Raw genomic sequence first — 27,342 nt, 5'->3', positions numbered from 1 at the left:
ATTGAAGAAGCAGTACTGCATATTGGTCGTTGAATCGTAAATGATGATGTGATGAAAACCATCACGAACTTATCTACAAATTATATATATTCTTCATCAAACAAAGGGACTTTCACATGTGTAATCAATTGAACTGCTATGAATTTGAATGCATTTCATTGCACAGCAACTTTGATATTATTGTTTGAACAAGAAAATTAACATCCAAACTTTGTGTTGAGCTAAGAACGAAATCTTCTGTCAACATGACTTGTCTTGATGTTATGCTCAGCTCTGTCCTGGAGGAAGCTTTCCCTCCAAGAAGGATGAGAAGAATGTAAGAGCACGCTCAGGCTGGTAACTCGGGACGAAATGTCCAGCTCCTCTTATCGTCACAAACGTTACGTTTTGGTATTCAACTGCGTAGCCTCCAACCTTCAAAGTCATAAAAAATAGACCATAACAATCATATTTTTCGGACATATGTACAAGAAACATTCTAACATTTGGCAAATGTGGTCGTTGTTTCTTTTGGATGTACCTCGCCTTGATAGTACCAGGGGTACCATGGCGTCTTAACCGGTGTGCCAAGTTTGCTCATCGAATACCTGCTTGTTGTTACTGGCACTCTTCCATCTGTGTCTCCACTGCAAGTGTTTCAACATTTCATTTTTTATCAGTGTCCGTTCGTGTCTTTAATGTTAGCCTGTAATAACACTAACTCCTGTGGCAGTTAACTCTGTTGTTTGTAGACGTTACCTGTATATCCAAACGCTAATGCCACTAGCCATGAGGTCCTTAATGACAGGCAGCACTGTTTCAGGCGCCTCGTCCCATTCGAAAAATATGAAATCACTGCATTGAGATGGTGTAGTTTATTCATAAGCTACACTCTGTGACATTAGTACTAAATCAAGATAATTTCAGAATGGTAGATTATATTACTTGCAAGTGTCCCATGGTCCAGGAATTCCAGTGACGTTTGCATGAAGCGCTTTCTGCACTTCTGGGGTGTTTAAGTAGTCGAAAACGTAGTTATCTGAGCAGGGATCAAATGAAGATAACTGTTTCCATTGACGAATGAAAGATTGTTAACATTAGCTATTTTGATTGAAAAGAAGATCAAATGGTATTAGTATGTGCTTAGTATGAGTAAATTAATAAGGATTTTTTACCGATGGAGCTGTGGAATTGGTACCGCATAAGGGTGCATATATGTCATAGAAGAATACACTGCCCCTGTCGGCATCTGCATCATCCATGGTTTCTTGGCATTTTTCTGACACTGATGCCATTGAAGAAAAGTTGCAGTTGTTGAGAATTGCATCGTGATGTTCATCGGACATGAGAGCGTGAGTCCAGAAATAGTCATACATGCCACTCATTTCATCTTCATAGTCAATGTATGCATTCCCAATCTGAAAATCAGGCCACATTTTAAGTGTATGTATGCATCAACTTTTTCAGAGAAAATAATGGCCCGCGAAAAATGATATCAGGAGGCATAAAGTGCGAAACTCACGGCAATTCCTTTCAAGTTAATGACAGTTTGGTTTGTTATTTTGTTGTTTTTGAGGATAAGTTGAGCGAGCTGAGGCACATAGTGACCGGCATAACTCTCTCCAGTAATGTAGAAATCTCGGGTTTTGTATTCTGGAAATCTCTCCAACCAGTTCAGTAAAAAGGTGTAAGAATCTGCTGCAGTTCTTGTATCTCCAGTCACATAGTCGGATGACGTGTTTGAGTAGGAAAATCCGACACCAGCAGGGGACTCCAAGAAGAGGATGTTTGCCACTGAATCAAAGTATTTTCTCAACGAGTTGTTCTTACAAATTTAGTAATTTAGTCACTTGTGCTGTTAGAGATCTCACCAGTGTTCCAACCATTTTTGTTGTACCAAAGAGTTTTTCCATCTGGATTCACCCGAAATGGCCCGAGTTCTGTCATTGCCCCACTTCCTATGGAAGAGCATCCAGGTCCTGAAGCTCAAAGTTTGTCAGCAAGGGGAAAGTTATGAGACAGATTGATAGAATGCGGTTTTGGTGTTTGAAAATCCATTTTCGTCTACATTCCTTTATGCTTATACATTAAGGTCACATGAAAGCCGAAGCAAAGTTGACAGACTTACCTCCATTTAGCCACAGAACTAGTGGCTTGTTGGGAGAGTCATCACATCAGGTAAACCAATAGAACAGTGCTCGACCAGCCACAGGATCAACGGTCACATAGCCTGAATACTGAGAGAAACTCACTTGTGGTTGTCCTGGCAAATCTGTAATCTCGTCGGCTTCCTTTAAACCGTCCTGAGGTGCTATATAAACTGGTGAATACTCAGTCGAGGCATCCTGGGTACGAAAACTTGCTGATGTTTTAGTCCTTTGAACTTTGATCAGTTCTCCAAGAGGATCGCGCCTTTTCCCACCATAACATTGTACAGATGCCATTAGGCATAGTACAGAAAGGAATACGATAAGAGCCCGTCTCATGTTTGCAATTGAAACTGCCACAAGACTCCTTTTTCATCGATCGGGTGATCTATATTTAGGTATATATATGGTCACACTAATGAACGAGAAGGGTCATTAAAAGTATAAAAAAGGCTTGTTCTTGTTGGACTTGCATCATTGGTTTTGGCTATGATCTTGTTGGACTTGCATCATTGGTTTTGGCTATGATCTTGTTGGACTTGCATCATTGGTATTGACTATGTTCTTGGCCACTAGCAGAGTTTCCTTTTACAGAATCAATGAACTCTATTTGGAGAGAGTGTAAAGACAGTAATATGATACAAACAGAAAACGGAACATTAAATCTTTTCAACTATCCGGCCAAGAGGAAGAGGTCGACAAGGAAGACAATAAACAGGTGAACAAGGATGAGCTCACAGAAGAGACGGCCATAGTCTGCTTCCCCTTCTCTCAACTGATAGTAGTTGGTTTTTTCAGTTGTTTCATTGCCAGAAATGGCACCATATTCCCGGAACTAACATATTCCAAATTTGTTGAAAGGGTTCATCCGTATTGACATATGGACTCGAATCCTCTAATCCTTGTTTTACATGCTTTAACAGCAGAATTATGTCTGTTTTCAAATGTTCAGTTTCTTAATTCCTTGAAGTTAACAAGCCGAATGAAATGGTTTAAGCCAGTGCAAACTGCTAATCAACGGGTTTCTTCTCTTTTTCTTTTGGGTGGAGGGGGGGTGGGGCGTTGGTGGTGGTGATGTAACATCTGAAAGTCACTAGATGTATGGATCATAATTTCACTTTCTGCATAGTGTTGCCTATCGGGATCTAGTTTCTGATCACACTATTGATTGCAGAAACAACTGTAACATCAAGGTGTGCTCATATCATAGGTGGTCGAAACTGAAACTTGGTTCAACTATGTACGTCTTAGTTTATCTGTCAATCTTTATTACAACTTAAGAACTCCGAATCAAGTGTTTTTTCAGCAGTTTCGCGTAGCTTGAAAATTACCCTGTTGTTTTACACATCCATCATACTTATTTCTCCCATTCTCATCAAACTTAATATGATGGCCACACAAGTGAACTAGCTTAAATATTTGGTCTGTAATTGCCATACCACAGGATTGACAAGATCCAGAGATCTCCTTCTTGATAAACATGACACTCAACCTTAGTCGATGGACGTGTTAGGAAGATCAACATATAGGTTATCCTGTAAAACTTTGCTGAAGTTGAAACTAAGAACATGGTAGTCATCTAGTTTACGCAGAAAGTCCCATTCTTTTAGACATTCTGTCCATCAGCAATTTCTACTTGCCTGACGACTAATGTAAAAATCAGAAAACACTTCATCTGTTAGCAATTATTTTGCTATTCAAAGAGTACAAATATGTGGATGAATTAACATAACCAATTGTGGGCATAAGATTCTCTTCACTATGTTTTGGTTCTTTTATTGTCCAGGTCAAGGAAAATGGCCTTGAAGTCTCATTCAAGTGAGAATAGCATTTCACTAGAGGGTTGTTAACTAGCAAACGAAGTCGAGCATTTCCTTCACATTTATCTTGCACCGCATCAATTTAGTTCTGGCCCGGAGGAAGCTTTCCCTCCAAGAAGGACATGAAGAAAGCAAGCGCACGTTCAGGCTGGTAGCTCGGAACAAAATGTCCTGCTCCTCTTATTGTCACAAATGTCACGTTCTGGTACTCAACCGCATACCCTCCAACCTTCAAAGTGATCAAGAAACGACCATAAAGATCATCTTTTTCAGACATAGGTACAACAAAGCATTGTAACATTTGTAAAACATTGTCTTTTGTTTTCAAGGTACCTCGCCCTCATAGTACCAGGGGTACCATGGCGTCTTAACTGGTGTGCCAAGTTTGCTCATCGAATATCTGGTTGTTGTCACTGGAACTCGTCCATCTGTATCTCCACTGTCAATATTGCATAGGTTGTCTTATCAGCGTCGTTTGATTTTTCAAACTCTAGAAACTCAGACTCAGAGAGGAGGTTTTTATAGTCCGTAGTTACACAAACTCCAAGGAGAACAACTCTCTTTATTATTATTAGTTACCTGTAGATCCAAACGCTAATGCCACTAGCCATGAGCTCCTTAATGACAGGCAGTACTGTGTCTGGCATGTCGTGCCAGAACAAAGAGATTATATCACTGCATTGAGATGGAGTAGTTTATTCTAAGCTACAGCACAGTATCATTTTATGACATAATTATTGGATCAAGAATTTTTCAGAGTGGTAGATTACAGTGTGTCCCATGGTCCAGGAATTCCAGTGACGTTTGCATGAAGCGCTTTCTGCACTTCTGGGGTGTTCAAGTAGGTGAAAACGTAGTTATCCGAGCATGGATCATATGAAGATAACTGTTTTCAATGAAGAAAGAAAGGTGTAAAAATTGGATATTTTTACTGAAAAGAAGAACAATATTGTTATGTGCTTAAGTATGGGTAATTCATAGAGAACTTTACCGAGGGAGCCGTGGAATTGGAACCACATAACGGTGCGTATATGTCGTAAAAGAATACCCTCCCCCTGTCGGCATCTGCCTTTACCATGGTTTCTCGGCATGTTTCTGTCACTGATGCCGTTGAAGAAAAGTTGCAGTTCTTGAGAATGGCATCGTGATGTTCGTCGGACATGAGAGCATGAGTCCAGAAATAGTCATACATGCCACTCATCTCATCCTCGTAATCGACGTATGCGTTCCCGATCTGAAAATCATGCCACAGTTGAATATATATACATCAACTTCTTTGGGACAAAAAATCTTTTATTGCAATGAGGTGACGTAAAGGTGGAAACTCACAGCAATCCCTTTCAAGTTAATGATAGTTTGGTTTGTTATTTTGTTGTTCTTGAGTATTAGTTGAGCAAGTTGAGGCACATAATGGCCGGCATAACTCTCTCCAGTTATGTAGAAATCTCTTGTTTTGTATTCTGGAAATCTCTCCAACCAGTTGATTAAAAAGGTATATGAATCTGCTGCAGTTTTGTTATCTCCTGTGCCATTGTCAGATGTAGTGTTTGAGTAGGAAAATCCAACACCAGCAGGGGACTCCAAGAAGAGGATATTTGCCGCTGCATCATTTCCCAGAACCATAGTGACTTTCTTAATAAGTTGCTCTTGCAAATATAGTAATTTACTCATTCATGCTGTTAGAAATCTCACCAGTATTCCAAGCATTTTTGTTGTGCCACAGAGTTTTTCCGTCTGGATTCACCCGAAACGGTCCAAGTTCTGTCATTGCTCCACTTCCTATTGAAGAGCATCCAGGCCCTGCAACTCGCAGTTTGTGAGCAAGTACAAATTACAGAAAAGATGGCAAGTTCGGTGTCCGAAAATCTGCCTCATTTTATAGAGTATGATCTTCATGATCAGACAATAAGTTTACATGAAAGCCGAAGGAAAACATTAAAGACTAACCTCCATTTAGCCACAGAACGAGTGGCTTGTTCAAAGGGTCTTCAGACTCGGTTAACCAATAGAACAATGCTCGCCCTGCATTAGGATCAACGGTCACATAGCCGGAAAACTGAGAGAAACTCACTTGTGGTTGCCCCGGCAAAACTGTGATCTTGTCAGCTTCCTTTAAACCATCCTGAGGTGCTATATAAACAGGTGAATATTCAGCCGAAGCATCCTCAGTATGAAAACTTGATGATCTTTTAGTCATTTGAACTTTGATGAGTTCTCCAAGAGGGTCACGCTGTTTCCCACCGTAACATTGTACAGATGCCAGTAGGCATAGAATGGAAAGGAATGCGAGAAGAACCCTTTTCATGTTTGTTATTGAATCTGCAAGAGGAGTCCTTTTTCATCGATGACATGATTTAAGTATAGGTATATATATTGTGACACCTTGATGAACAAGAAGGTCATTGGAAGTATCAAGTAGGCTGTTGGCCTTGCATCATTGGTATTGACTATGTTCTTGGCCACAGGCCAATAGTAGAGTTCCTTTTAAAGAGTCAATAAACTCTATAGAAAGATCGTAAAGACAGTAACATGATACAAACAGAAAACGGCACGTATTATCTTTTTTACAATCAGGCCAAGAGGAAGAGGATGACAAGGAGGATTTTTATAAACAGGTCAACAAGGATGAACAAACACAGTAGCCGGCCACAGTTAGTTCCCCTTTTCTCAGCCATTAGTTGTTGTTTTCTTCCATTGTTTCAATACCAAAATGGAAAGCTGTATTCGTAGAAACAAGACTAATTCAAGCATCTTGAAAGGATTGAGCCCATGTTGATTTACTGAGGTTGATAATAATTGCTGTATTCATAGTTTTTGTTGTAACACGCTTTAACATCAAATCATTTCTGGTTTAACTTGAAAATTTACCCTGTTGTTTGCAGCATTAATAGATTTATATTCTTATAATGTTTTCTTAATTGCCAGACAGGAAAACAGATGAAATCATGACATCTCATTGTCGATAGACATGAGAGACTACATCTTGTTGCCTGAACATGTTAAAGCAGATCAGCGTATATGAATTCCTTCAAAATCTGGCTGAAGTTGCAATTAAGAGCAAGTGGAATGCTGTCGTACAGCTACTCTAGTTGTTTCATTACCATATATTTGTCTATTTTATGCAAAAATGTCCCATTTTTAATATATTGTATTTGCAAGCAACTTCCGATGACTTGAGGGCTATGCACAAACCAAGCGAAAAAACAGAGAACATAGTATCTTGTAGCAATTCTCTTGATATTCAAAGAGTACATATATATCTGGAATCTGGATGAATTAACATAAGGATTGAGGGCACAAGATTCTCTTGACTAGATTAAGGTTCTCTTGCTATCTCAATGTTATTGTCCAGGTAGAAGCTACTGGCTTTTGGAAGACTCATTCAATATGACATCAACATTTGACTGTGGTTGTTAACTAACAAACGAAATAGTCAAGCATTTTCTTCAGATTTATCTTGGCCCCTGTCAATTTAGTTCTGGCCCAGAGGGAGCTTTCCCTCCAAGAAAGACGAGAAGAAAGTAAGTGCGCGTTCAGGCTGGTAGCTTGGTACGAAATGTCCAGCTCCTCTTATTGTCACAAATGTCACATTTTGATACTCAACCACATAACCTCCCACCTGTGACAAGTAGTCATGGAGAAAATCTTAATTTTATGTTTTTAAAGACAAAAACACACTAATTTTAAGGTCAAATGTGATCAGTCAATCTCGTACCTCGCCCTGGGAGTACCAGGGGTACCATGGAGTCTTAACCGGTGCCCCAAGTTTGGGCATAGAGTACCTAGTTGTTGTCACTGGAATTATACCATCTGTATCTCCACTGCAAAGTGCACTCAAGTTTACGAGTCACATTCATTGCAAAGGTAAAAGCGGTTTCTTTTGGTGGGATTCAGTTGTTTTAAGAATTTAACCAGTGGTCAAAACAAGAAGGGCTCACCTGTAGATCCAAACACTGATTCCACTAGCCATCAGCCTCTTAATGACTGGTAATACTGTGTCAGGTTGGTCCTGCCAATCTCCATTTATTTCATAGCTGTAAGAAAATTGTCATTAGTTTATAACTAGAAATCATCAAGAGTTGGCATGCAATGCTATTGAACAGATTCTTAGTACTTGCAATCCTCCCACGGTCCAGGAAGTCCAGTAACATTAGCATGGAGAGCCTTTTGCACTTCAGGTGTGTTCAAATAGGCTAACACGTAGTCGTCTGAGCATGGATCATAACTGGATATCTGCTTCAGAAGAAGAATACAATTACATTTCTACGTATTTCCGTAGAAAGGGAACAATATTTATATACTAGAAAGAACGACTGAGAATTAATACCGATGGAGAAGTTGCAGAGGAACCACATAAAGGTGCGTAAATGTCATAAATGAAGATGTTGCCTGCTTCATTATAGGCTCTATCCTGGTACTCGTTACAGATACCAGAAACGGTGGCATCCGAAGAAAAATTGCAATTTTCTGTTATTCCCTGGTGAGTTTCGTCAGATATAAGGGCACTCGTCCAGAAATGGTCATACGTGCCTGCCCATCTATCTGTGTAGTCGATGTATGCATTCCCAATCTGAATATCATGCTCATGTTCACTATGCAGTTCTTGTTTCCAAAAGGAAATATCATACATGCATGCAAGTTACACAGGCAGCATAGGCAAACTTACAGCAATTCCTTTCAGGTTAATGACGGTTTGATTTGTGATTTTGTTGTTTTGGAGGATTAAATCAGCAAGCTGAGGAACATAATGACCAGCATAACTTTCTCCGGTTATGAAGAAGTCTCGGGTTTTGTACTCTGGAAATCTCTCGAGCCAGTTAACTAAGAAGGTGTAAGAATCTGCTGCTGTTTGTTTGTCACCCGTAACATAATCTGATGTTCTGTTCGAGTATGAAAATCCTACACCGGCTGGGGACTCCAGGAAGATGATATTTGCCACTGCATACGTTTCCAGGACCAGAATTTTTATATGATCAGTTACTCTTAAGAGATACGTATATTCTTTTTAAATGAATGATTACAAGCACTCACCGTTGTTCCAAGCGTATTTGTTATACCATAGTGTTTTTGCATCCGGGTTCACCCGAAATGGCCCAAGTTCAGTCATTGCTCCAGCCCCTATTGAAGAGCATCCAGGTCCTGCAGTCCCAAGGATGGCAATACATGAGATTTTATGTTGCATGCCTGAAGTTTTACCATAATCATCTACGAGGTTTCCCAGTTATCGACGTCTAACTATACAATAATTCCATTCTACTAAGAAATATTTGACTGACTTAGACATAGGAGCAATTCATTTCCAGACCATGTAAAAGAAAGTTCATTATAGTATTACTTACCCCCATTTAGCCACAAAACAAGAGGCTTGCTAGAAGAGTCCTCGGCCTCGGTGAGATAATAAAAGAGTGCTCGTCCAGCCGTAGGATCAACAGTTACATAACCTGAATACTGAGTAAAGTTGACAGTAGGTTGTCCCGGCAACATCAGGATTCTGTCAGCTTCCTTCAGACCATCCTGAGGTGCTATGTAAACCGGTGAGTACTCAGTTAGGACATCCTCAGTATGATGATTGGCTGATGTTCTTGATTTCCGCTTCTTTATTACTCTGCTGAGAGGATCGTATCCTCTCCCACCATAACATTCCACGTAAACAGCGAGACATAAAAGAGAGAAAAGGAGAAATAAACCTTTCATGTTTGTACTAGAACAGGGCTAACTTTTCTGTTACTTCTGCGACTCTTTCTTTATATATATATATATATATATAGGTTTGGAACTATGACACAACTGTCACGGCCACCTCATTATGCTTGTTTTTGTTTGATTCACATCACATTGATAGTCACTAATGTCTATGAATTAGCATTTGGATATGTAACGTAATGACATGTGAGGAAAATCAAGAGAAGATTAAACTTCTTACATTGTTGTCATCATGCCAAAATCGCTATTAGCATGACAAGGATGGGCTAACAGACTAGCCGGCTCGACTCTTGTTTCTTTCCTCGGTAACCTAGTGACATTTTTTCAACTTTATTTTTATCAATTTGTTGATTATGTAAGCTTTTAGACCTTTGCTAAAAAGCTGTGTAATAATTGAGCCATCTCTAAAGAATAATTGAACTAAGTTGTCCTTAAGAAGCAAACCGCACTCAAAGTTCCAGGAAATGAAATCCTATCCTAATCTGCTCTTTTGTTTTCCAACACATTTTAGATTAACTAATTGTTTGAAAACTTAGTGTATGAGACATTATCTAAAGAGCTGACAGATATCTTTGATAGAAATTATTGTTTTCATACTTCATACAGAATGTCAAGTTCCCTGCCTCTGAAAATTAGGCCACTTTTTAAGCTTAATTTGCCATAATGCACTAACTCAGGTGGAGTAAACAAGCAGCTCTCGTCTTTTTCTGGAAAAGTTCCTATACATTGGAAGAATGATGATATCTACAGTTATAACTCGATTTATGAACCACAGTGTTTGACTTTTATATTATTTCGCTTCCATTGGTGGCTGGAAATGTTCTGTGTACCAAACAAACATCAAAATTATCTTTGTTATCACAAGGATAATATTCATTCAAACAGCGTAACATTTGATGCAGTCGATAACAGAAACACCATTTCAATTCTGTCTTCATCAAGACAACAAATAACGTGTACATTTGTCTAGCCTTTATCTCAATCCACTGTCAGTTTCTTCGGGGAGGAAGCTTTCCATCTAAGAAGGATGAAAATACAACTAAAGCACGCTGAGGCTGGTAACTTGGAACAAAATGTCCAGCTCCTCTAATGCTCACAAATGTCACATTTTGGTATTCAACTGCATAACCTCCAACCTTAGAAGTCATACAAAAAGCCATCAGAACCACTATATGTTTTCAGACTCAAACAAGATTGTAAGTTTAGTAACAGAATCAGCCTATCTTACCTCGCCTTGGTTGTACCAGGGGAACCATGGAGTCTTAACCGGTGTGCCAAGTTTCTCCAATGAATACCTAGTCGATGTCACTGGCACTCTTTTATCCGTGTCTCCACTGGAAAATGCAGTTAAAAACTTTCTCTTGTTTAGTTCATTAGTTGAGGAACTTAACCAAGAACCTGTAATGGGATTTTTGTTATTTCGTTATGACTTAATGTTTACCTATAGATCCAAACGCGAATTCCACCAGCCATCAACTCCTTGATGGTAGGCAATATTGTATCTGGCCTATCGTTCCAATTCAGAAATACAGTGTTGCTGTGCAAGGAATTGGAGAACTTTGTTATTAGAATAAGGTGTTAACACGTAACAACATGAACCAGAACTGAATGAAAACGAGAACATTTTGGTACTTGCAAGCATCCCAAGGGCCAGTAATCCCAGTAACATTTGCGTGAAGCGCCTTTTGTACGTCGGGTCTGTTTAAATAGGTAAAAACGTAATTACTGGAGCAAGGATCAAATCCAGACACCTGTTTTGAGTCAAAATGAAGGATTAGAAATAGGGAACTAAGGGAGCAGGATTATTGAAAATAAAAAAGAACAAGGAAAAATGAATGATTAATTTATATACCAAGGGAGAATTTGATGATGCATTGCATAAGGGAGCGTAAATATCATAATAGTAGACAGTGCCTAAAGCTGCATCAGCTTGGTCAAGAACTGAGTTGCAAACTGCTGAGACGGAAGCTGACGAAGAGAAGTTGCAGTTGGAGAGAATGGCCTTGTGATGTTCGTCAGATATGAGGGCATGCGTCCAGTAATAATCATACATGCCACTCAGCTCGTCCTCAAAATCTATTTCTGCATTCCCAATCTGAAAACCATTCCCGTTTTTGTGTTGGATTAGTGTTAGGTACTTTAGAGTTAAACATGAAAAGCATGCTTTTTATCAGGAAAAGAGCTGGGCCAGTGGGAACTTAACAGCTATTCCTTTAAGATTAATGACAGTATGATTTGTGATTTTGTTGTTTTTGAGGATGAACGAAGCGAGCTGAGGCACATAATGGCCGGCATAACTCTCTCCAGCTATGTAGAAATCTCTGGTTTTGTACTCAGGGAATCGTTCAAACCAGTTAAGTAAGAAGGTGTAAGAATCTGCAGCAGTTTGTTTGTCTCCATACTCTACTGAAGTGTTGGAGTAAGAAAATCCAACACCAGCTGGAGATTCCAAGAAGAGCACATTTGCCACTGCATGTCCTCAAAAGCAGAAACTCAACGACGAATTTATAACTTGCAACTGAGAATATATTTTCAGGGATGCAAGTGCAGAACACTTACAGTTGTTCCAAGCGTATTCGTTATGCCAAAGTGTTTTTCCATCTGGATTCACCCGAAAAGGTCCGAGTTCCATCATTGCTCCTCCTGCTAATGATGAGCAGCCTGGCCCTGCATTCACAAAAATAATTAAAGGGTTAATCACAAAAAAAACCTTCTCGATTTTGGAAATGCAGTGTCCTAAAACAGAATACAAGTAAATGTGCTTACCTCCATTGAGCCACAGCACTAAAGGCCTGGTAGATGAACTCTCAGACTCGGTGAAATAATAGAACAGTGCACGACCTGCTGCAGGATCCACTGTAACATAACCTGCATATTGGTCAAAATTCACGCTCGGTTGGCCCGGCAACGTCGAAATCTTGTCAACTTCCTTTAAGCCCTCTTGAGGAGCCAAATAAACTGGGGAATGCTCAGTTGAGGCACCCTCATCAGTAACAGAATTAACTGATCTTCTTGAAAGTCGAGCTCTGATAAGTTTTCTGAGTGGTTCAAATCCACTTCCACCATGATAGTAACCTTGAGTCAAGGCCAAAAGGCATGAAACACAAAGGAGTAGAACCAATACACCTTTCATCTTACTGCTCAGTAAGACGCTGCCTGGGGTTCTTTTATTGAACAAGTATTTTCTTATGCTTGTCTTGTACCATTTACAGAGTTGATCATACTTTTCTTTCTTGGCCTGATTCTATTAATAGATGCCAATAAAGACAACCATAAGACTCATCAAACCAAAAAGAAGAGGATGATCTGCCGGCCCTGTTTATCCCCAAAATTCTTATTTAGTTTATACATCGAGAACATAAATAATTTCAAGTTTAACATGTCCACCTACTACACCCAACGTTATATCAACATTTAAGTCTAACCAAACATGCAAATTAGTTACAGTGTGATTTCAACGCCTTAATTTTCTCCAATCAAAACTGTTTGAACCCTTCCTCGCAGTTGCCTCTTAGAGCCAAATAGAAGAGACCGACGAAGGTATCAGTAATTTGATAAATCGGGGACTCTAATTCTACAACTGATCTGCTATTAGCTTGTCTGGAAATGATTTATCAATGTCAATTTGACATTGTGAAGCCTCAAAAGAATGAATAATTAAGCAAGTAAAACACTAGTACCATTGTCTAAATGTCAAAATCCCAAACACAAGTTCAAAAAGAAAAAAGAAAAAAAGAAGGAAGAAGCCTGTCTGGCGAGATATTTAATCCAGCTACAAAATTCTTTCTCCCAGAGACTTCTGGGTTTGGATACAGTATCTCTGATAAATAAACTCAAGACACACAGCACAGTGGGTGGTTTAGCTGACCGGCTGCTGGTGGTTCCCGTGACCATTTGAAGATGCCCCATAGGCTGCAACTGCACCATATCCATATCCATTGTACCCTTGCCTCCCGTAGTAAGCCCCATTCCACTGGCTGTTAGGATCCACCCTCGACTGCCAACAAAAATGGGAAAATAAAGGGATTGGTAGGAAGAAAACAGAGTGGGATTTAATGGGATGTGGAACAATAAAGACCCCCCCCCCCCAAAAAAAAAAAAAAAAAAAAAAAAAACCCCCCCCCCAAAAAAAAAAAAAAAGAAAAACAAAACAAAACAAAAAAAAAAACAAATCAAACTCTAAATAAAAGCAAGGTACCCCAATTACACAGCAGAAATTAAAGTGAAATACCTGCTTGTTTCCCATATTTCGACCCCAAGACAGACGAACTGTCTGCTTGCCAATAACTGTTCCATTTAATCTCTGAATGGCATCCTCTGCATTGCTTCTGTTCAATGGAAAATTGATAGGATCATGCCATAGTTATGTAACCACATCTAAAACTATGATAAGCAACTTCAATTATAGAAACACTTCCGCAGCACCCATGATCATGATTCTAGTCATATACCTACTGTATTCTCCATACAGAATGACAATAAATAACATTTATCACTTTTTACTAATATCAAGAACAGTCAGATGAAAATTTATCTACCAATTGGTTAGGCTTTTCTTATTAGGTTACAGAAAGGTATTGATTTCCAAATTTCCATCACATAAAGTTAATAGCAAAATAGTAAACCCCCTTCCCCCACAAGACAAAATGACACAAGAACTAAATTTCTGTCTCCCAACTGTTCCACAATGGGAAACTGCAAAATGTCTGCAGGCAGCTAATCCATTTTCTTCTTCTAGATCAATTTACCCCAATCAAATAATATTCCAGAAGGTGTCTAGATTCACCTACACATTTAATCAGGCAAAATGCCATATTCTTTTGTGAATGAATACAAAGAAGTTCAATCATAACTTGTTTTTCATTTTCTTTTACAAGAAGTTCAACTATAAATTGTTTTTCAATTTCTTTTCTGCCTTTGAAAACAGAATTTCTACATTAATATCAGAGATAACAGCCCACATAATAGACTTTACCGGTTTGCGAATTGTACAAAACCGCAACCCTTTCCGGCCGGTATTTTTACAGAGACAACGTCACCAAATGGACTAAAAGATTGTCTCAACTCTTCATCAGTGACATCAGAGTCAAGTCCTCCCACAAATATCTACAAGAAATAGGGTTATATGAGAGGTGAGTTTCTAACATAAGATAACTAGCTTACAAAGAGGATCAAGACTTACTGTTGTGTTAGATGAGTCATTCTCAGACTGACCTTGGGGCACAATACCATTTGGATATCCACCGGCCAATACGACAGCTAAACCAATTCAATGAAAATAAATTAGGAAAGTTTTAATGCTATAGCGATTCTTTTAGTTAATAATAGGAATGACAGTCGAGCACAGAGAACTTGAATTTAACACAAAATCACATGAGCACCTTGTGAAGAATACTGTTGCTGTGGTGAAGGTTTTTTGGGAGTTGCAACACCAATTCGCATCGGTCTGCTAGAGCAATATACACCATTCATTTCAGTCATAGCCCTAGACCTTTCATTTTCATCGCCAAACCTGACAAAGCCATAACCTTTTGAACGGCCACTATTTGCGTCAACCACCACTTTTGCACCTTTGACAGATGGAAACCTACTTGCAAAGGTATCATGCAACAGCGTATCAGTAACATCAGTTGCCAAATCTCCAACAAATATTGACAAATCAGAACCAGCTTCAGGGCGCCTATCACCACTGCTAAAGGCTGCCCAGTTCAAGCGAAATGGTTGCTCTGTATTTGGCATCACGGTGCCATTGTAGCTCTGCAGAACTTTCTCGGCTGCTAAATGAGAATTGAACTCAATGAACCCATATCTCTCAGATTGACCAGTCTGCTTATTGCGGATTATCTTGACTGAAACAACCTACTTGTTTGGATACCACAATCGATTAAATATTAAAAAAAGTACAAATAAAAAATAAATACAGAAACCGGTATTACCAACTTCTCATCCTACACATTATGTTGCATTCAGATTGTTGCTATGTAGATCAAACGTAAAGATGTAATCATGTAAAAGGGTAAAACTGATAAAGGTATAAAGAGGATATCAGACAATACCGTTGTAGGGGTACATCAGCATCTACAAATTGCCATAGTATGCTAACACAAGAACTTTGCACTAAGTAAATGTCCTAAGAGCTAAACTTAAAACAGGCAGAATAGTCTCCTCAATTTGCGCATGCCATCCTTGAAGGAAAAAAGCAGCATGTAACCACTGGACAACCACTTTTCAGAACTCAGCCCTCCTATGCCACAATTATAGAATTTGATTATTTGAGAATCACGGAGCAGAATCGACTCCTCCAGATTATCTTTTAATTAACTCAAACAGAAGATGAGAAAGACTCAAAGAGGAGGATAGAGTGGATGAGATCCAAATATGTTCGACCCATGAATTTTTCTTATAAAAAATGTAAATGTAAAAGATAACAAGAATACTATACCCACTTTATTAACTACACTTCCTATTATCAACCCAATGAATAAAAAGGTGGCAACTAATTTGAACATAATATACATCATAACACCATTTGCAAAAGAAAAAAGGTATAATAAATCAACCGAAGAGGAAAAATAGTAAACAAACATTAGCTCCAATTTAATCATACTATTGCTTTCTTACGTAATCACATGAAATATATGTGTATTTTTTTTCTTGGAGCCAAAATACCATTGCTCAATCTAGGCATGAGAATCCAAGAACCAGTGGCGACGACAGGATTCAACTAAGAAAGAGATTTGCTAACCTGAAACAACAATTAATTTTTATTTTTTTTTTGAAATTACACAAGTTATATTGTAAAATTATGCCAAAATGTTGAGAGCAAATGTCCAATTAACATTACCTAAAAAAGTTTTAACTTAACTAATTTAAACCTTATAAAACCAGTTAATTCTTACATGAATATTCTTATAAATATTTTAGCTTAACTAACTAGCTATTAAAACCGGTTCAGATGTAGAAAGGCAAGATGCCAATACATGAGATAATTGCTATTTGAATATCCTTTTGTTCTAAAGTTAGTACTGAACTTTTCCATCATTAGTACCATATGCATCTCGACATAATATCCGCATATCTTCTTCAATCATGGACATGTCAACTAGAATCTAAACTCTCCTATTTTTTCCTTACAGATAAATCACGGTGTTGACAGATCACCAAAAGTATTATACATAACCAAGATAATTCACTTCGAGAAGTAACTTTTTCGAATTCTACGGTTACAACATGCTAGAAACCGGAAGATACACAACATAGCAATTCAATAACTAATCGCTAATTCCAAAAACACGTTAAATCTCCCAACGCAGATACATCGGAATAAAAGATAAGTAAAAATAAAAAATAATTCTGCTACCTCTCCAGTTTGGGAAAAGCATGATTGTAGATAACCTTCATCCATCCACTGCTGGAGATCTCCAATCCAAATTGTCTTGTTATCTTCACCGGAACTCTGAATCTGATTATTCTGCTTGGGCGGCTGCGGCGGCGGTTGTTGCTGATACTGCTGCTGCTGAGGGAGGTGGTGAGGGTGGTAGTACGGGACGTAATGCTGATTGTACATCATATGCTGCTGCATCGCCATTGCAGGATACTGCATAGCCATCCACTGCTGCTGGTACTGCTGCATCGCCACCCACTGCTGGTGCTGCATCTGCTGCTGTTGCTGCTGCGGCTGCGGTTGCTGATTCGAATCTCCACCGTTCATTTTTCCTCTCCGAAATCAACCTCCCTGCTAATGTTTCCGCGAGAGTTAGGGGGTACCTGGTCGGAGAAACCAGGTTTGAGAGAGAGAGAAGTTTTTCGAAGTCGGCTGGCGAGAGAATAAAAAGAGTAACAAGTATGAGGGATCTAGGCTAGGGTGGATTCAACGTGTGCATTGTATTTGACGATATTGAATCGTAACCGTTGGAGGATGAGGATGGTGCGTAGTGGCCGTCGATGCAGGAATACAGCTACATGTGGGTCCAGTAGATACGCGGTGGTGAAATGGGTCCCACTCCATTTGAGATGGACGGCTGGATTTTGGTGGAGACAAAACAAACAAACAGCTACCGGTTTTTGAATTGACGGCTGAAGCAAGCGGAGCCCACCCCCCCTGCAAGCATTTGAATTTGATTAGGGTAAAACTCTACTCTCTAATCTCATTAAGGTTAAGGATCCTCTTCCTCCCACTCTAATTTTCTCTTTGTTTTTTTTTTTTTTTTGAAAGGCTCTATTTTTATCTCTCTTCTACATCATCATTATTATTATTATACAAATTTTATATACATATATATTTATTCAGGGGCGAAAAACATGACATTTATGAATATTTTCAGCATTACTAAATTTTGAGTATCTAACATCTCCTATTACAATAATCATATCCTGTTCAACAACACATACTATTACAATAATCAACAACACTTGTTATGTAGTAGATTAATTTTTGCTATACAGCAGACAATATTTGATGCACTTGACGGGATTCGAATCCATGACCTCTAAAATTATAAAATCCCAACTTCGTCAATTAAATTAAGCCTTATTAACGTAGAGATCAATTGTTAAGGTATGAAATAATTGATGTAAGTTGGTGAGGCACAAATAGAATCACATGAATAAGACAATAACAGTCTATTTACGCACAACTTAAATTTCAAACCAAACATGGAAAACATGTACATGAAGTTGTTTCACAAATCACAACTAGCCATCCATCATGCTCTTATCTTTTCCACCACACCAGACCAGTCCAACATACGCGTATGGGCTATGCCTGGGGCCTGGGCTACGTTGCATGGAATACTGTAGCACTGCCGAGGAGACCCTAGACCTGGACATGATCTTGGTCAAAACCAGCAGGAGATTTTCTCCTTTATGTTTGTGCCCACCATGACCATGTGCTTTGGTCAAATCTTTGAGCCTTACAAGTGTGTTGGAATTTTGGTCAACAAAAATGGGTGGTCAGAACGTAATTGAATTTGAGTTAGGTGCATCAAACTTCTAAATATTTTTTGATAGCAACTGTTTTGGTTGATAGAGTATGAAAGTCTTTATGGTCTTTCTTTTTTAAGTTTCTGTTACGTGTATCATTCGAGCTATACAAACATATTTCATCAACTAAGCTTTCAATATATATAGCTGGAATGCAAATTTACACCTCAATTAAAAAATTTTCACATGCCGAGTATATTACACTTTTTCATCAAAATAACTTTATATTCATTTGTTGCACTGCATTGATCTAGTAATTTCCAATAGAAGCATACAACTCAGACATATAATCTAAACCATTCATGTTAAAACATCGGTAGACTAGAACAGAACATTCCCAAGTTTCTGAAGCCGTCAGTCTAAATATCATTCCTTCAAAATTTCACAACAGGGAGATGATGCATTGCTCGGTTTCTCCCTGTTCAAAGAATTAATGAATAAATAAGCTAAGCTAGAGAAGCCAAGATATATACAGGGTGCACACATTAGTTACAATTTGTAATCTTCTCCTAAAAAAGACTCATAATGTGTTCCCTTGAGCGTCTTCTTGATCTCTCCCCAGTTTTCGACCTGTGAGGACAACGGTCCTTTGTGTATCTTCACCTGACGACTCTTCAGCTCCTGTCGTGGAACTCTAAGAAAATCTTGAACATCGACCAATTTCTGAAAGAAGATGAAAACAAAGGAAAGAACTTGGACATGAGGTTGGAGAATTGCAATTTAGATTTCTTGGTTCTGAGTTGTCGAATTGCTTACTGTTCGATTCTTTACTACATCCTCGTAGTAGAGAATGATATGCCGAGTGCTCTTGAAATATTCCAACGATTTGGTGACTAGTTCTTCCACTTGCTTCAGATTGGGTATGAGTAGACTTGTATTGATAGTCGGCTTGTAACTCGCAAGTATCTCAGCCTGCACCATTAAATAATTTCAAAAAACTACAGCACTGTGCATGGAGAGAAACACACACACACAGAGAGAGAGAGGACCTCATGGGCAGAGTGCACATGGGATTTGTGAGTCCCGTTTAGTAGTTTGGCGTTCTGGTCGTAAGAATTAGCTAGTATCGAAATCATGCGGCGGAACAGATTCCTTCTGAAAAGAAAAATTGCCGAAACACCTTTAGACTTGAAGTATTCCACTATTTCCTCATGATGTTGCATCAAGCCCTACAAAAAAAGAAATATAACAAATACTACACAAAGAAGAATTACCAGGATGAGAAGATCAATTGCCTACCAAGTTACTGCCCAGTTAGAAATGGCAACTTACACATTTTAAAGCCAAATTGAGCTGATTTTAAGGCCTAAGATGAAGTGGTAGAAACCAAGCACAGTCAAACTAACAGAAGGCAAACTGTAAATTGTTTATTTCTATCTGTAAAAGAGTACTATCAGCTATAAGTTCTGGGAAGACTATAACAAATAACAATGCTCTTCGAATACCACATTTCATATGTTATATAAGATGTAAAATTTTCTAAAGTATCCAATCACCATTTCGTGATTCTATAAAATACTCAAATCTTTTTTGTTCATTCATTACTCCGTTTCACTATACTGTCAACAAACATAAACTTGAAAGAAAATGATTCCATGACTTAAATTTCTGCCTGGTCATTAATGTAACGAGTTATCACTGGATTTGTTACTAAAACAGTTAGAAGACGGTAAGAATTGATTTTAGAAAACCATGTAATTTTCCCATCCATGCCCTGTTCCCACAGACATCATTTGTGCAAGCTCCAAGTCTGTTTCTAACTCTTAACCTAAAAGGCAAAATCATCCTAGGGGAGACCAAAGTATTACTAGACCGTAGTAAATAAATGCATTTACTGTGTGTGTGAATTTATTGTGTATAGACCACAACAAAAGTTGCATGCCCCTTGTAATTCCGTGTATCATCTAGGTTGGGAAGCCCTTATCATCTACTCAAGAGATTTCAATCTTAAGTCTCGAGTTACTGGAGATAAGAGGAACGAAACTTACCTCTAAAAGTCGATAGCGTACTTAACATGCTAAAACAAACAATAAGCGAATGACAAGCAAAAGATCTTGATTGCAATTATGTTTAGATCAAATCAGTCTGAACATAAATAGAACGAAACTACCATTACAAACTATCAAATGCATAAAATATATGGCGCTCACCTGGTTAAGCATCCATTTCAATCCAACGGCAGCCGTGCACTCATTTTTTGAGGCGCTGGTAAGGAAGTCTAGATTATAAAGTTTATCCAAAGTTTCTACAATTGTGGAAATGTTCTTTCTCCGGACCTTAACTGAGAATATCTCACCATTGGAGCTTATGTTCATATGACTGTTCAATAATGTCTCAAACCACCCACTTCCAGACCTCTGTGTTGACAAGATTGCAAAGTTCCGTACAGGATTACACGCACATTCATCCCTAATTAATTACCAAAGGCATAACAGTGGATTCAGTAGTGATTTGAGAGCTAATTATCTGAGGAACATATATTATAGCTGCAGACATTCTCTCACCTGCTAAAAGTCTTTGGTTTGGGGAAATGCACATAAGACTTTTCTGAAGGTTCAATGTCAACTGCTTCACAAGGTCTCTCTATGACTGGAACGCTGAATAAACGTCCAGTTGACTGTCCACCGAATTGCCCGACTTGCCTAAGACAGACAGAAGATATATAAATTGCACACAGCATCACGAAGACCAAAACCACCATCCTCAATGCCAGTGGATTCTTCTTTGGAATTTTTATAATCAAGCTATCCTGAAACTCACACAAATATCACAAGGTTAACACAAAGCACAACACCATTTCAGAAACTAACACACATATATGATTACATTACAATTCTCCAACTCCTATAAAACAATGCAGTTGCTTCATTAAGCTTGAACAGAAGCCAGGGGTAAATAGTAATAACAAAAGTGGGAATTAACTGGTAGAGCAAGAGGGCTTGCTAAACTAAAGCAAAGAAATACAACACCTAGAAGACAAAATCCATCACACTTAATGAAATTTGAATAAAATCTTGAAAAGCCCACTTAAGATCAGGGGAAAAGGAAACCTATATATATATATATATATATATGTGTGTGTGTGTGTGTGTGTGTGTCTCCTTTTATGGCAGCAGAAAAACAACATATACGGCTAACATACACTAACCTTTCATTATCCTGATAGCCCAGATCAAGAAAACATCCAATTAATTTTAAAAACATGAACTTTACCTAAAACAACAAAACTAGGGCAATATGACAAGGGGGGGTGAGAACAAAGGGCATACCTTGAGCCAGAAACAGAGATCTTCCGCCATATTTGTTTCTGTTTGTTCCCAAAAGGGGGAGCTGAGATTCAAGGCTCCTTTACCCTTCTCTTTTTTGCTTTATTCATTCTCGGCCCCCACTATTTTCTTCCAGTAAAATTTTCGCATGCAAAAATACGTATACAGATATGTGTGTATGAATAGAGAGTGAAGACGAATGTTTTGATCTTCTTTTTCTGGTGAAGAACAATATGATAAGCAGCTCCGGAAGACGGTTGTTATGCTCCTTTTTCCATGTTACTTTCCAAGATTTTCCGTCAGATTTTCACCTCCCCTTACTATCATCACTCTCTCTCCAGACTGTTTCTACTCTTTCTTGGATACTGATATGGAAGAAATCGAATCCAGGGACAACTCTCAAAACGACACCGTGCGTTCGCGTTGATTTTGTCAATCATTATGTTCATATTTTAATCATTGCAATTTCTTGTACAATTCAAATTAAAACAACAAAGAGACCACAAAGTGGATCCATACCAACAAAGTTTTCAAAAATTATTTGACAATTTCTTCTTTTCTTTAATATTTACAAACTCTTTACAGATAATTAATTTCACCAATTTTTTTTAAATATCTTATAAACTTTTTAATTTTAACATCTAATAGACAAAAATTCCCTTATAAATTTGATAGAAATTCACTTTTATTCTTCGTATAAACGACATTTTTCCTCTCAAAGCAAAATTATTTGTTTATATAATTTCAAATTCTAAGAATTTCATAACTTCTTAGGTGTATTATTACAGTGTAAATATCTTATTATATAAAATAATCTAACATTTTATAAATTTTGATATTTTATTTACTCAAATATTGCTTATTTTTAATATTTTAAAATAATTTATAAAATATTTTAAATAAACTTAGTCGAACAACCTCAAAGTCTGACGTGTACATCCGTACCCCTACAATTTTAGTTTAGTTATAAAAATTCTCCCGTTTATTTTAGACCTTCAAGTAAAATTACGTCACGTAGAAACTAATTTTTGAATTTTTGTCATCTAAATAATTTTTTTAAATAAATTTAAATATAAAAATATCAAATAATATAAATCATGTTACATTAACAGTGGGGCTTAAATCAAAGTACATAGATATTAGAACCCTTTTTTATCTAACTTTATAGATAAAATTAAAAAATAATAATATTATTCTTGATCTGAACTTTATAGATTAAATAAAAATAATAATAATAATATTCTTGATTTGAAAAAGATGTATTTCTTTTTTTATGAAAGAAGTATAGAGGGAAAAATATTCTCCATAGAGTAGATGAGGGTGCAGGCAGGCAGGCATTTGGTCCACACCGGCAGAGGCAGGTGATTATTGGAAAACGGCAAAAGATGGTCAGAGGTGGCCACATCATGATGCTTCTCCCACTCTCTTTCTCTCTATTCACTACCAATCACAGAAAAAATTTTAAAAAAAAAAATTTACTATATTTTAAAATATTATGATAAATAATAATTATTAATTATAATTAAATAAGTTTAAAATAAAAAATTATTTCATTTATAATAATAAAAATATTCTTCTTAATTTTTAATTATGGTAAAACACATGATTTTAAAACACTGTAAATATTTTAGTTATATTTGTAAAAATTACCGTTAATGAATGTTGCGTAATGATGGTCAGTAATTATTTATTATGATTATTTTATTTTTACTTTGAGAATTAATTATAATTTAATGTTATATTTTTTTTAGTGAATTAAAGATATTTGTATATTTAAATTTTTATTATATTTATTTATTAAAATAAATAATTTGAAATCAAAATATAAAAAAAGTTTAAAGAAATTTAAGTATTTAAGAAGTTATAGATAAAAAATAGTTGATAAAAAATGTTATTATTTTAAAATAAATAAATAAAATAATTATACTTTCCTCTGCTGAGATTTGGTGTAATTACATGTAAATTTCCTGTGGTTTGAAGAATTACATCTAATACATATGAGGTTCGATTTCGTCTAATAAATAAGTCCTTCGGTTAATTAAGATTCACCGAATTTATTGATATTAATAAAAAAAAATTATATTTATCTCCGATTGACTTATTACTGACTTATAGAAGGTCAAATAAATTTTTTTATGATCAAATTATCCTCATACGTCTTTACGTATTAATGCATGTGAAGCGGTATATCTTCATTGTTATAAGGGTATTTTAATTTGAAAGGAATTATTTACAACAAGTCATTTTTAAGAAATCAATGATAAATATCAATTTTCATTCAATTTTTTGTTATTCATTAATTGTTGACTAACAGAAACACTTATTTATTAAATCGAAGGAAAACTCAAAAGTACTAAGTATAATTTTTCAAACTACATAAAATTTATTCGTAATTGTATCAAATCTTATAAGCGAAGAGTTTAATTATCCCTAAATGAAAATATGTATTTTTCCAAACAGAATCGTTACCGGAAGGATCTTTTCCTCTTTATGCTGGGCTCAGAGGTGCTTGGGTCCTGCTTCAAGGCCCGTTATGGGTCCGTGGGTTATATGGGTCCCAGTGGCAGTCTACTTTACTCTACCATGCCCGACCATTAGCTATTCTATTCCATTGGCAATTGAATGTTGAGCAGCCATTAACCACTCCAACATTCACAATTTTGATCTCATTTTATTCCATGTATTTTTTAAATTAAACGTTATAAATTTAAAATATTTGATTTGAATTTAGGTATTTTTTGGTAAATCAACGCTTTGATTTTCAGTTAATATTGTCTGATACTGCAATAATGTTAATCACGATGAATGTGCAATTTTAAAAATAAAATTAAATTTATTATAAAAAATAGTTAAAATAATTTATAAAAAAAATTAAAGCAATTAGAAACATCCGGAAAAGACTTGCGACTTTTGATGTCCGAAACATGTCAAAAAAGAGTAGGGTGAAGATGAGTGAAAACAAAGATTAGATGGATGTAGCTTTCATTTCTATTCACATACAAACAACTAGCAAACGCATGAATTTAGATTATGGGGCTCACCGCTCACCTGCTTGCCTATGGTTAACCATCCATTTCAATGACGTGTAAGGATTGATGTGTAAGATGGTTGCTCTCTGCTTTAACCATTCATCATTCCTCCTAGCTTATGCCTTCCACTTCCATCCCAATTCCGCGTTGTTTTTTTTTTTAATCTTTAATTAGTTGAGATAATAAGATTTTATTTGTTTTGGCCGTTCCAATTGGAAATTACCCATTCTTGTTAAAAATGCAATTTCAAATAGTGCTGGAAATGCGAGCCATCTCTGAGTTGGATGTAGTTATCCTGAATGGTATTGAAGAGATTTAAACACTTCAATACTTAAATTAGTCAAATAAAAAAAATAAAATAATATAAGGGTCAGGATGTCAAGAACAATGAATACAGGAATTAAATACCTAAAACTTCATAAATGGGGGTATTTGGTCTACACATGGCAAAGCATGAAAGCACCAGATGCCAACACCTGTCTTAATCCCATAAAAGTTGGGGATCCAGTAGAGCCAAATAAACCCTTAACAGTGGTACCCTCTTCACCCCAACTTTGTGGGCCTAAGTTCTAACCACTATCTTGCGAGGGCCCAATATATGTAAAAGCCCACAACAATTTCTGTTTTCTGTACCTATATGCTACATCCACCCCCCCTCACCCTTCATAACAATGGTAATAGAATAGCTTCGTCTTCGCTCTTTTGAACCCAAGTCCCACTCGATGACCAAAGTTCTCCCATACATGTACACTTTGTTGAACTCTTCCAAGTCGATGAAATTCATCTCTATTGCTGGGAACTATTTCGCAGCCTCAACGATGGTTGCGCCACCTCCTCCCAGGTCTTTTAAAGCTTGCTTGTACTCCTTTATACAAATCATTTCATCATCAAACTACTTGTTAAGAAATAGGATTGCATGTGAGATCTACAACAAGGGATTTTACAAAAATCAAATCTGACAATTACACACCGTATAAAGCACAATACTTTTATATTTATTATGACTTGCTCATTTTATATTAAATCAAGATTGGTTCATATAACCAATTTTGATTTTAAAAAATTTATACATAATTAATTAAGCTTGTTTTAATTTAATTAGTAATTAGAATAGCTAAGATACATTTAATTGGGAAGTGAGTGAGAGATGTGGTGTAGATGCAGTCCACCTATACTTCTCCATCCATCAATTTATCTTCTTTTCCTCTCACTCCACTCAACTCACCACACACCCAAGAACAAAACTCACACTACAGACTACACTAACCTCCCCTCACTTTCCAATGGCATCTCATTCCAAACAAGTCGCCCTCGACCTCTCCCCCTTTTTCCGCTTGTTCGCCGACCGCACCATTCACAGGATGATCCCTGATCACTCCCTCCCTCCCTCCGACCACCCCAACTCACCCGTCCGCTCCAAGGACGTTGTCGTTGACCCCGAGACCGGCGTTTTCGTCCGGATTTACGCCCCGCGCCACCAGGTTCTGCCCAACAAACTCCCCCTTGTGGTTTACATTCACGGCGGCGCCTTCTGCATGGGATCCGCTAAGAATCCTATCTACCACAATTTCCTTAATACTTTAGTTGAAAAGGCCAAGGCAATAGCAGTTTCAGTTGATTACAGGTTAGCTCCTGAAAACCCTTTGCCCATCCCATTCGACGATTCCTGGGCGGCCTTCCAGTGGATTGCAGCTCACGCTGACGGCAAAGGCCCCGAGCCGTGGCTGAATGACTACGCCGATTTCCGGAGAGTGTTTGTGGGGGGAGAGAGCGCGGGAGCCACCATAGCGAGTGACGTGGCGATCAGAGCTGGAGTTCACGACTTCCCGAACTTGCAAATCGTGGGACTCTTCTTACTGCATCCTTTCTTCGGCGGAAAGGAAGAGGACAAACTGTACAAGTTTTTGTGTCCTAGTAGCAGCAGCCGCGACGACGATCCGCGTTTGAATCCGGCGGTGGATCCGAGGATCGAGCGGATGGTGGGGCGCGTGATTTTCTTCGTGGCGGAGAAGGATCAGTTGAGGGAAAGGGGAACGGGTTGCTTTGAGGCTCTGAAGAAAAGCGCGTGGAGCGGAGATGCGGAGATTATGGAGACAGAAGGGGAGGGACATTGCTTTTATCTGTTCAATCCCACTTGTGAGAAAGCTGTCGCCGTTATGGATCGCTTGCTTGCTTTTCTTAAAACAGCATAGATTGTTAGGGTTCATCATATCCCGGCCGATGGCTGGGCAGCGCGTGAGATGCTTTGCCTTGGGAACGGCTCCAGGTCAATGAAAGCATTACGTAGCATCCATGAAATGATAGATATTTTCGTAAAATATCAATAATGAAATTGGGGCCCACCAACTCCAATTTGTTCAATTTGACTCAAAATTAGTTCCAAATTGTTTTATTACTAATTAATGTTATATATCAT

The 27,342-nt window shown here is 37.6% G+C and overlaps 5 protein-coding genes and 1 pseudogene across 5 annotated transcripts; 1 reads left to right on the top strand and 5 right to left on the bottom strand.

Moving 5' to 3' along the window:
• Window positions 14-6,297, bottom strand: LOC105169893 (annotated as a pseudogene).
• LOC105169892 (serine carboxypeptidase-like 40) lies at window positions 3,558-4,645 on the bottom strand. The gene is made up of 3 exons (XM_020695717.1): window positions 4,526-4,645; window positions 4,280-4,385; window positions 3,558-4,175 (listed from the first exon to the last, which is right to left on the bottom strand). The coding sequence occupies exons 1-3, from the start codon at window positions 4,591-4,593 to the stop codon at window positions 4,029-4,031; spliced, it is 321 nt and encodes a 106-aa protein (XP_020551376.1). The 5' UTR covers window positions 4,594-4,645; the 3' UTR covers window positions 3,558-4,028.
• On the bottom strand, window positions 7,160-12,797 carry LOC105169568. Its single transcript, XM_011089988.2, has 16 exons — window positions 12,416-12,797; window positions 12,209-12,316; window positions 11,853-12,118; window positions 11,502-11,744; window positions 11,282-11,400; window positions 11,091-11,186; window positions 10,878-10,983; window positions 10,642-10,785; window positions 9,286-9,658; window positions 8,978-9,085; window positions 8,613-8,884; window positions 8,274-8,516; window positions 8,061-8,179; window positions 7,885-7,980; window positions 7,662-7,767; window positions 7,160-7,565 (listed from the first exon to the last, which is right to left on the bottom strand). Exons 1-16 carry the CDS (start codon window positions 12,780-12,782, stop codon window positions 7,419-7,421), a joined length of 2,913 nt encoding a protein of 970 aa, XP_011088290.2. The 5' UTR covers window positions 12,783-12,797; the 3' UTR covers window positions 7,160-7,418.
• LOC105169567 (polyadenylate-binding protein RBP47) lies at window positions 13,296-17,493 on the bottom strand. Its single transcript, XM_011089987.2, has 6 exons — window positions 17,010-17,493; window positions 15,031-15,508; window positions 14,832-14,908; window positions 14,625-14,755; window positions 13,881-13,977; window positions 13,296-13,646 (listed from the first exon to the last, which is right to left on the bottom strand). Exons 1-6 carry the CDS (start codon window positions 17,358-17,360, stop codon window positions 13,509-13,511), a joined length of 1,272 nt encoding a protein of 423 aa, XP_011088289.1. The 5' UTR covers window positions 17,361-17,493; the 3' UTR covers window positions 13,296-13,508.
• On the bottom strand, window positions 18,919-22,270 carry LOC105169565. Its single transcript, XM_011089985.2, has 6 exons — window positions 21,901-22,270; window positions 21,136-21,380; window positions 20,782-21,040; window positions 19,621-19,800; window positions 19,388-19,543; window positions 18,919-19,294 (listed from the first exon to the last, which is right to left on the bottom strand). Exons 1-6 carry the CDS (start codon window positions 21,928-21,930, stop codon window positions 19,121-19,123), a joined length of 1,044 nt encoding a protein of 347 aa, XP_011088287.1. The 5' UTR covers window positions 21,931-22,270; the 3' UTR covers window positions 18,919-19,120.
• On the top strand, window positions 26,210-27,118 carry LOC105169891 (probable carboxylesterase 12). Its single transcript, XM_011090444.1, has one exon. It carries the CDS (start codon window positions 26,210-26,212, stop codon window positions 27,116-27,118), a length of 909 nt encoding a protein of 302 aa, XP_011088746.1.

The sequence above is a fragment of the Sesamum indicum genome, linkage group LG8 (assembly GCF_000512975.1).
Source record: "Sesamum indicum cultivar Zhongzhi No. 13 linkage group LG8, S_indicum_v1.0, whole genome shotgun sequence".
In the NCBI taxonomy this organism is placed as follows: domain Eukaryota; kingdom Viridiplantae; phylum Streptophyta; class Magnoliopsida; order Lamiales; family Pedaliaceae; genus Sesamum; species Sesamum indicum.
Note: the sequence above shows the minus strand (reverse complement) of the source record. Positions and strands in the feature narration are given on the sequence as shown.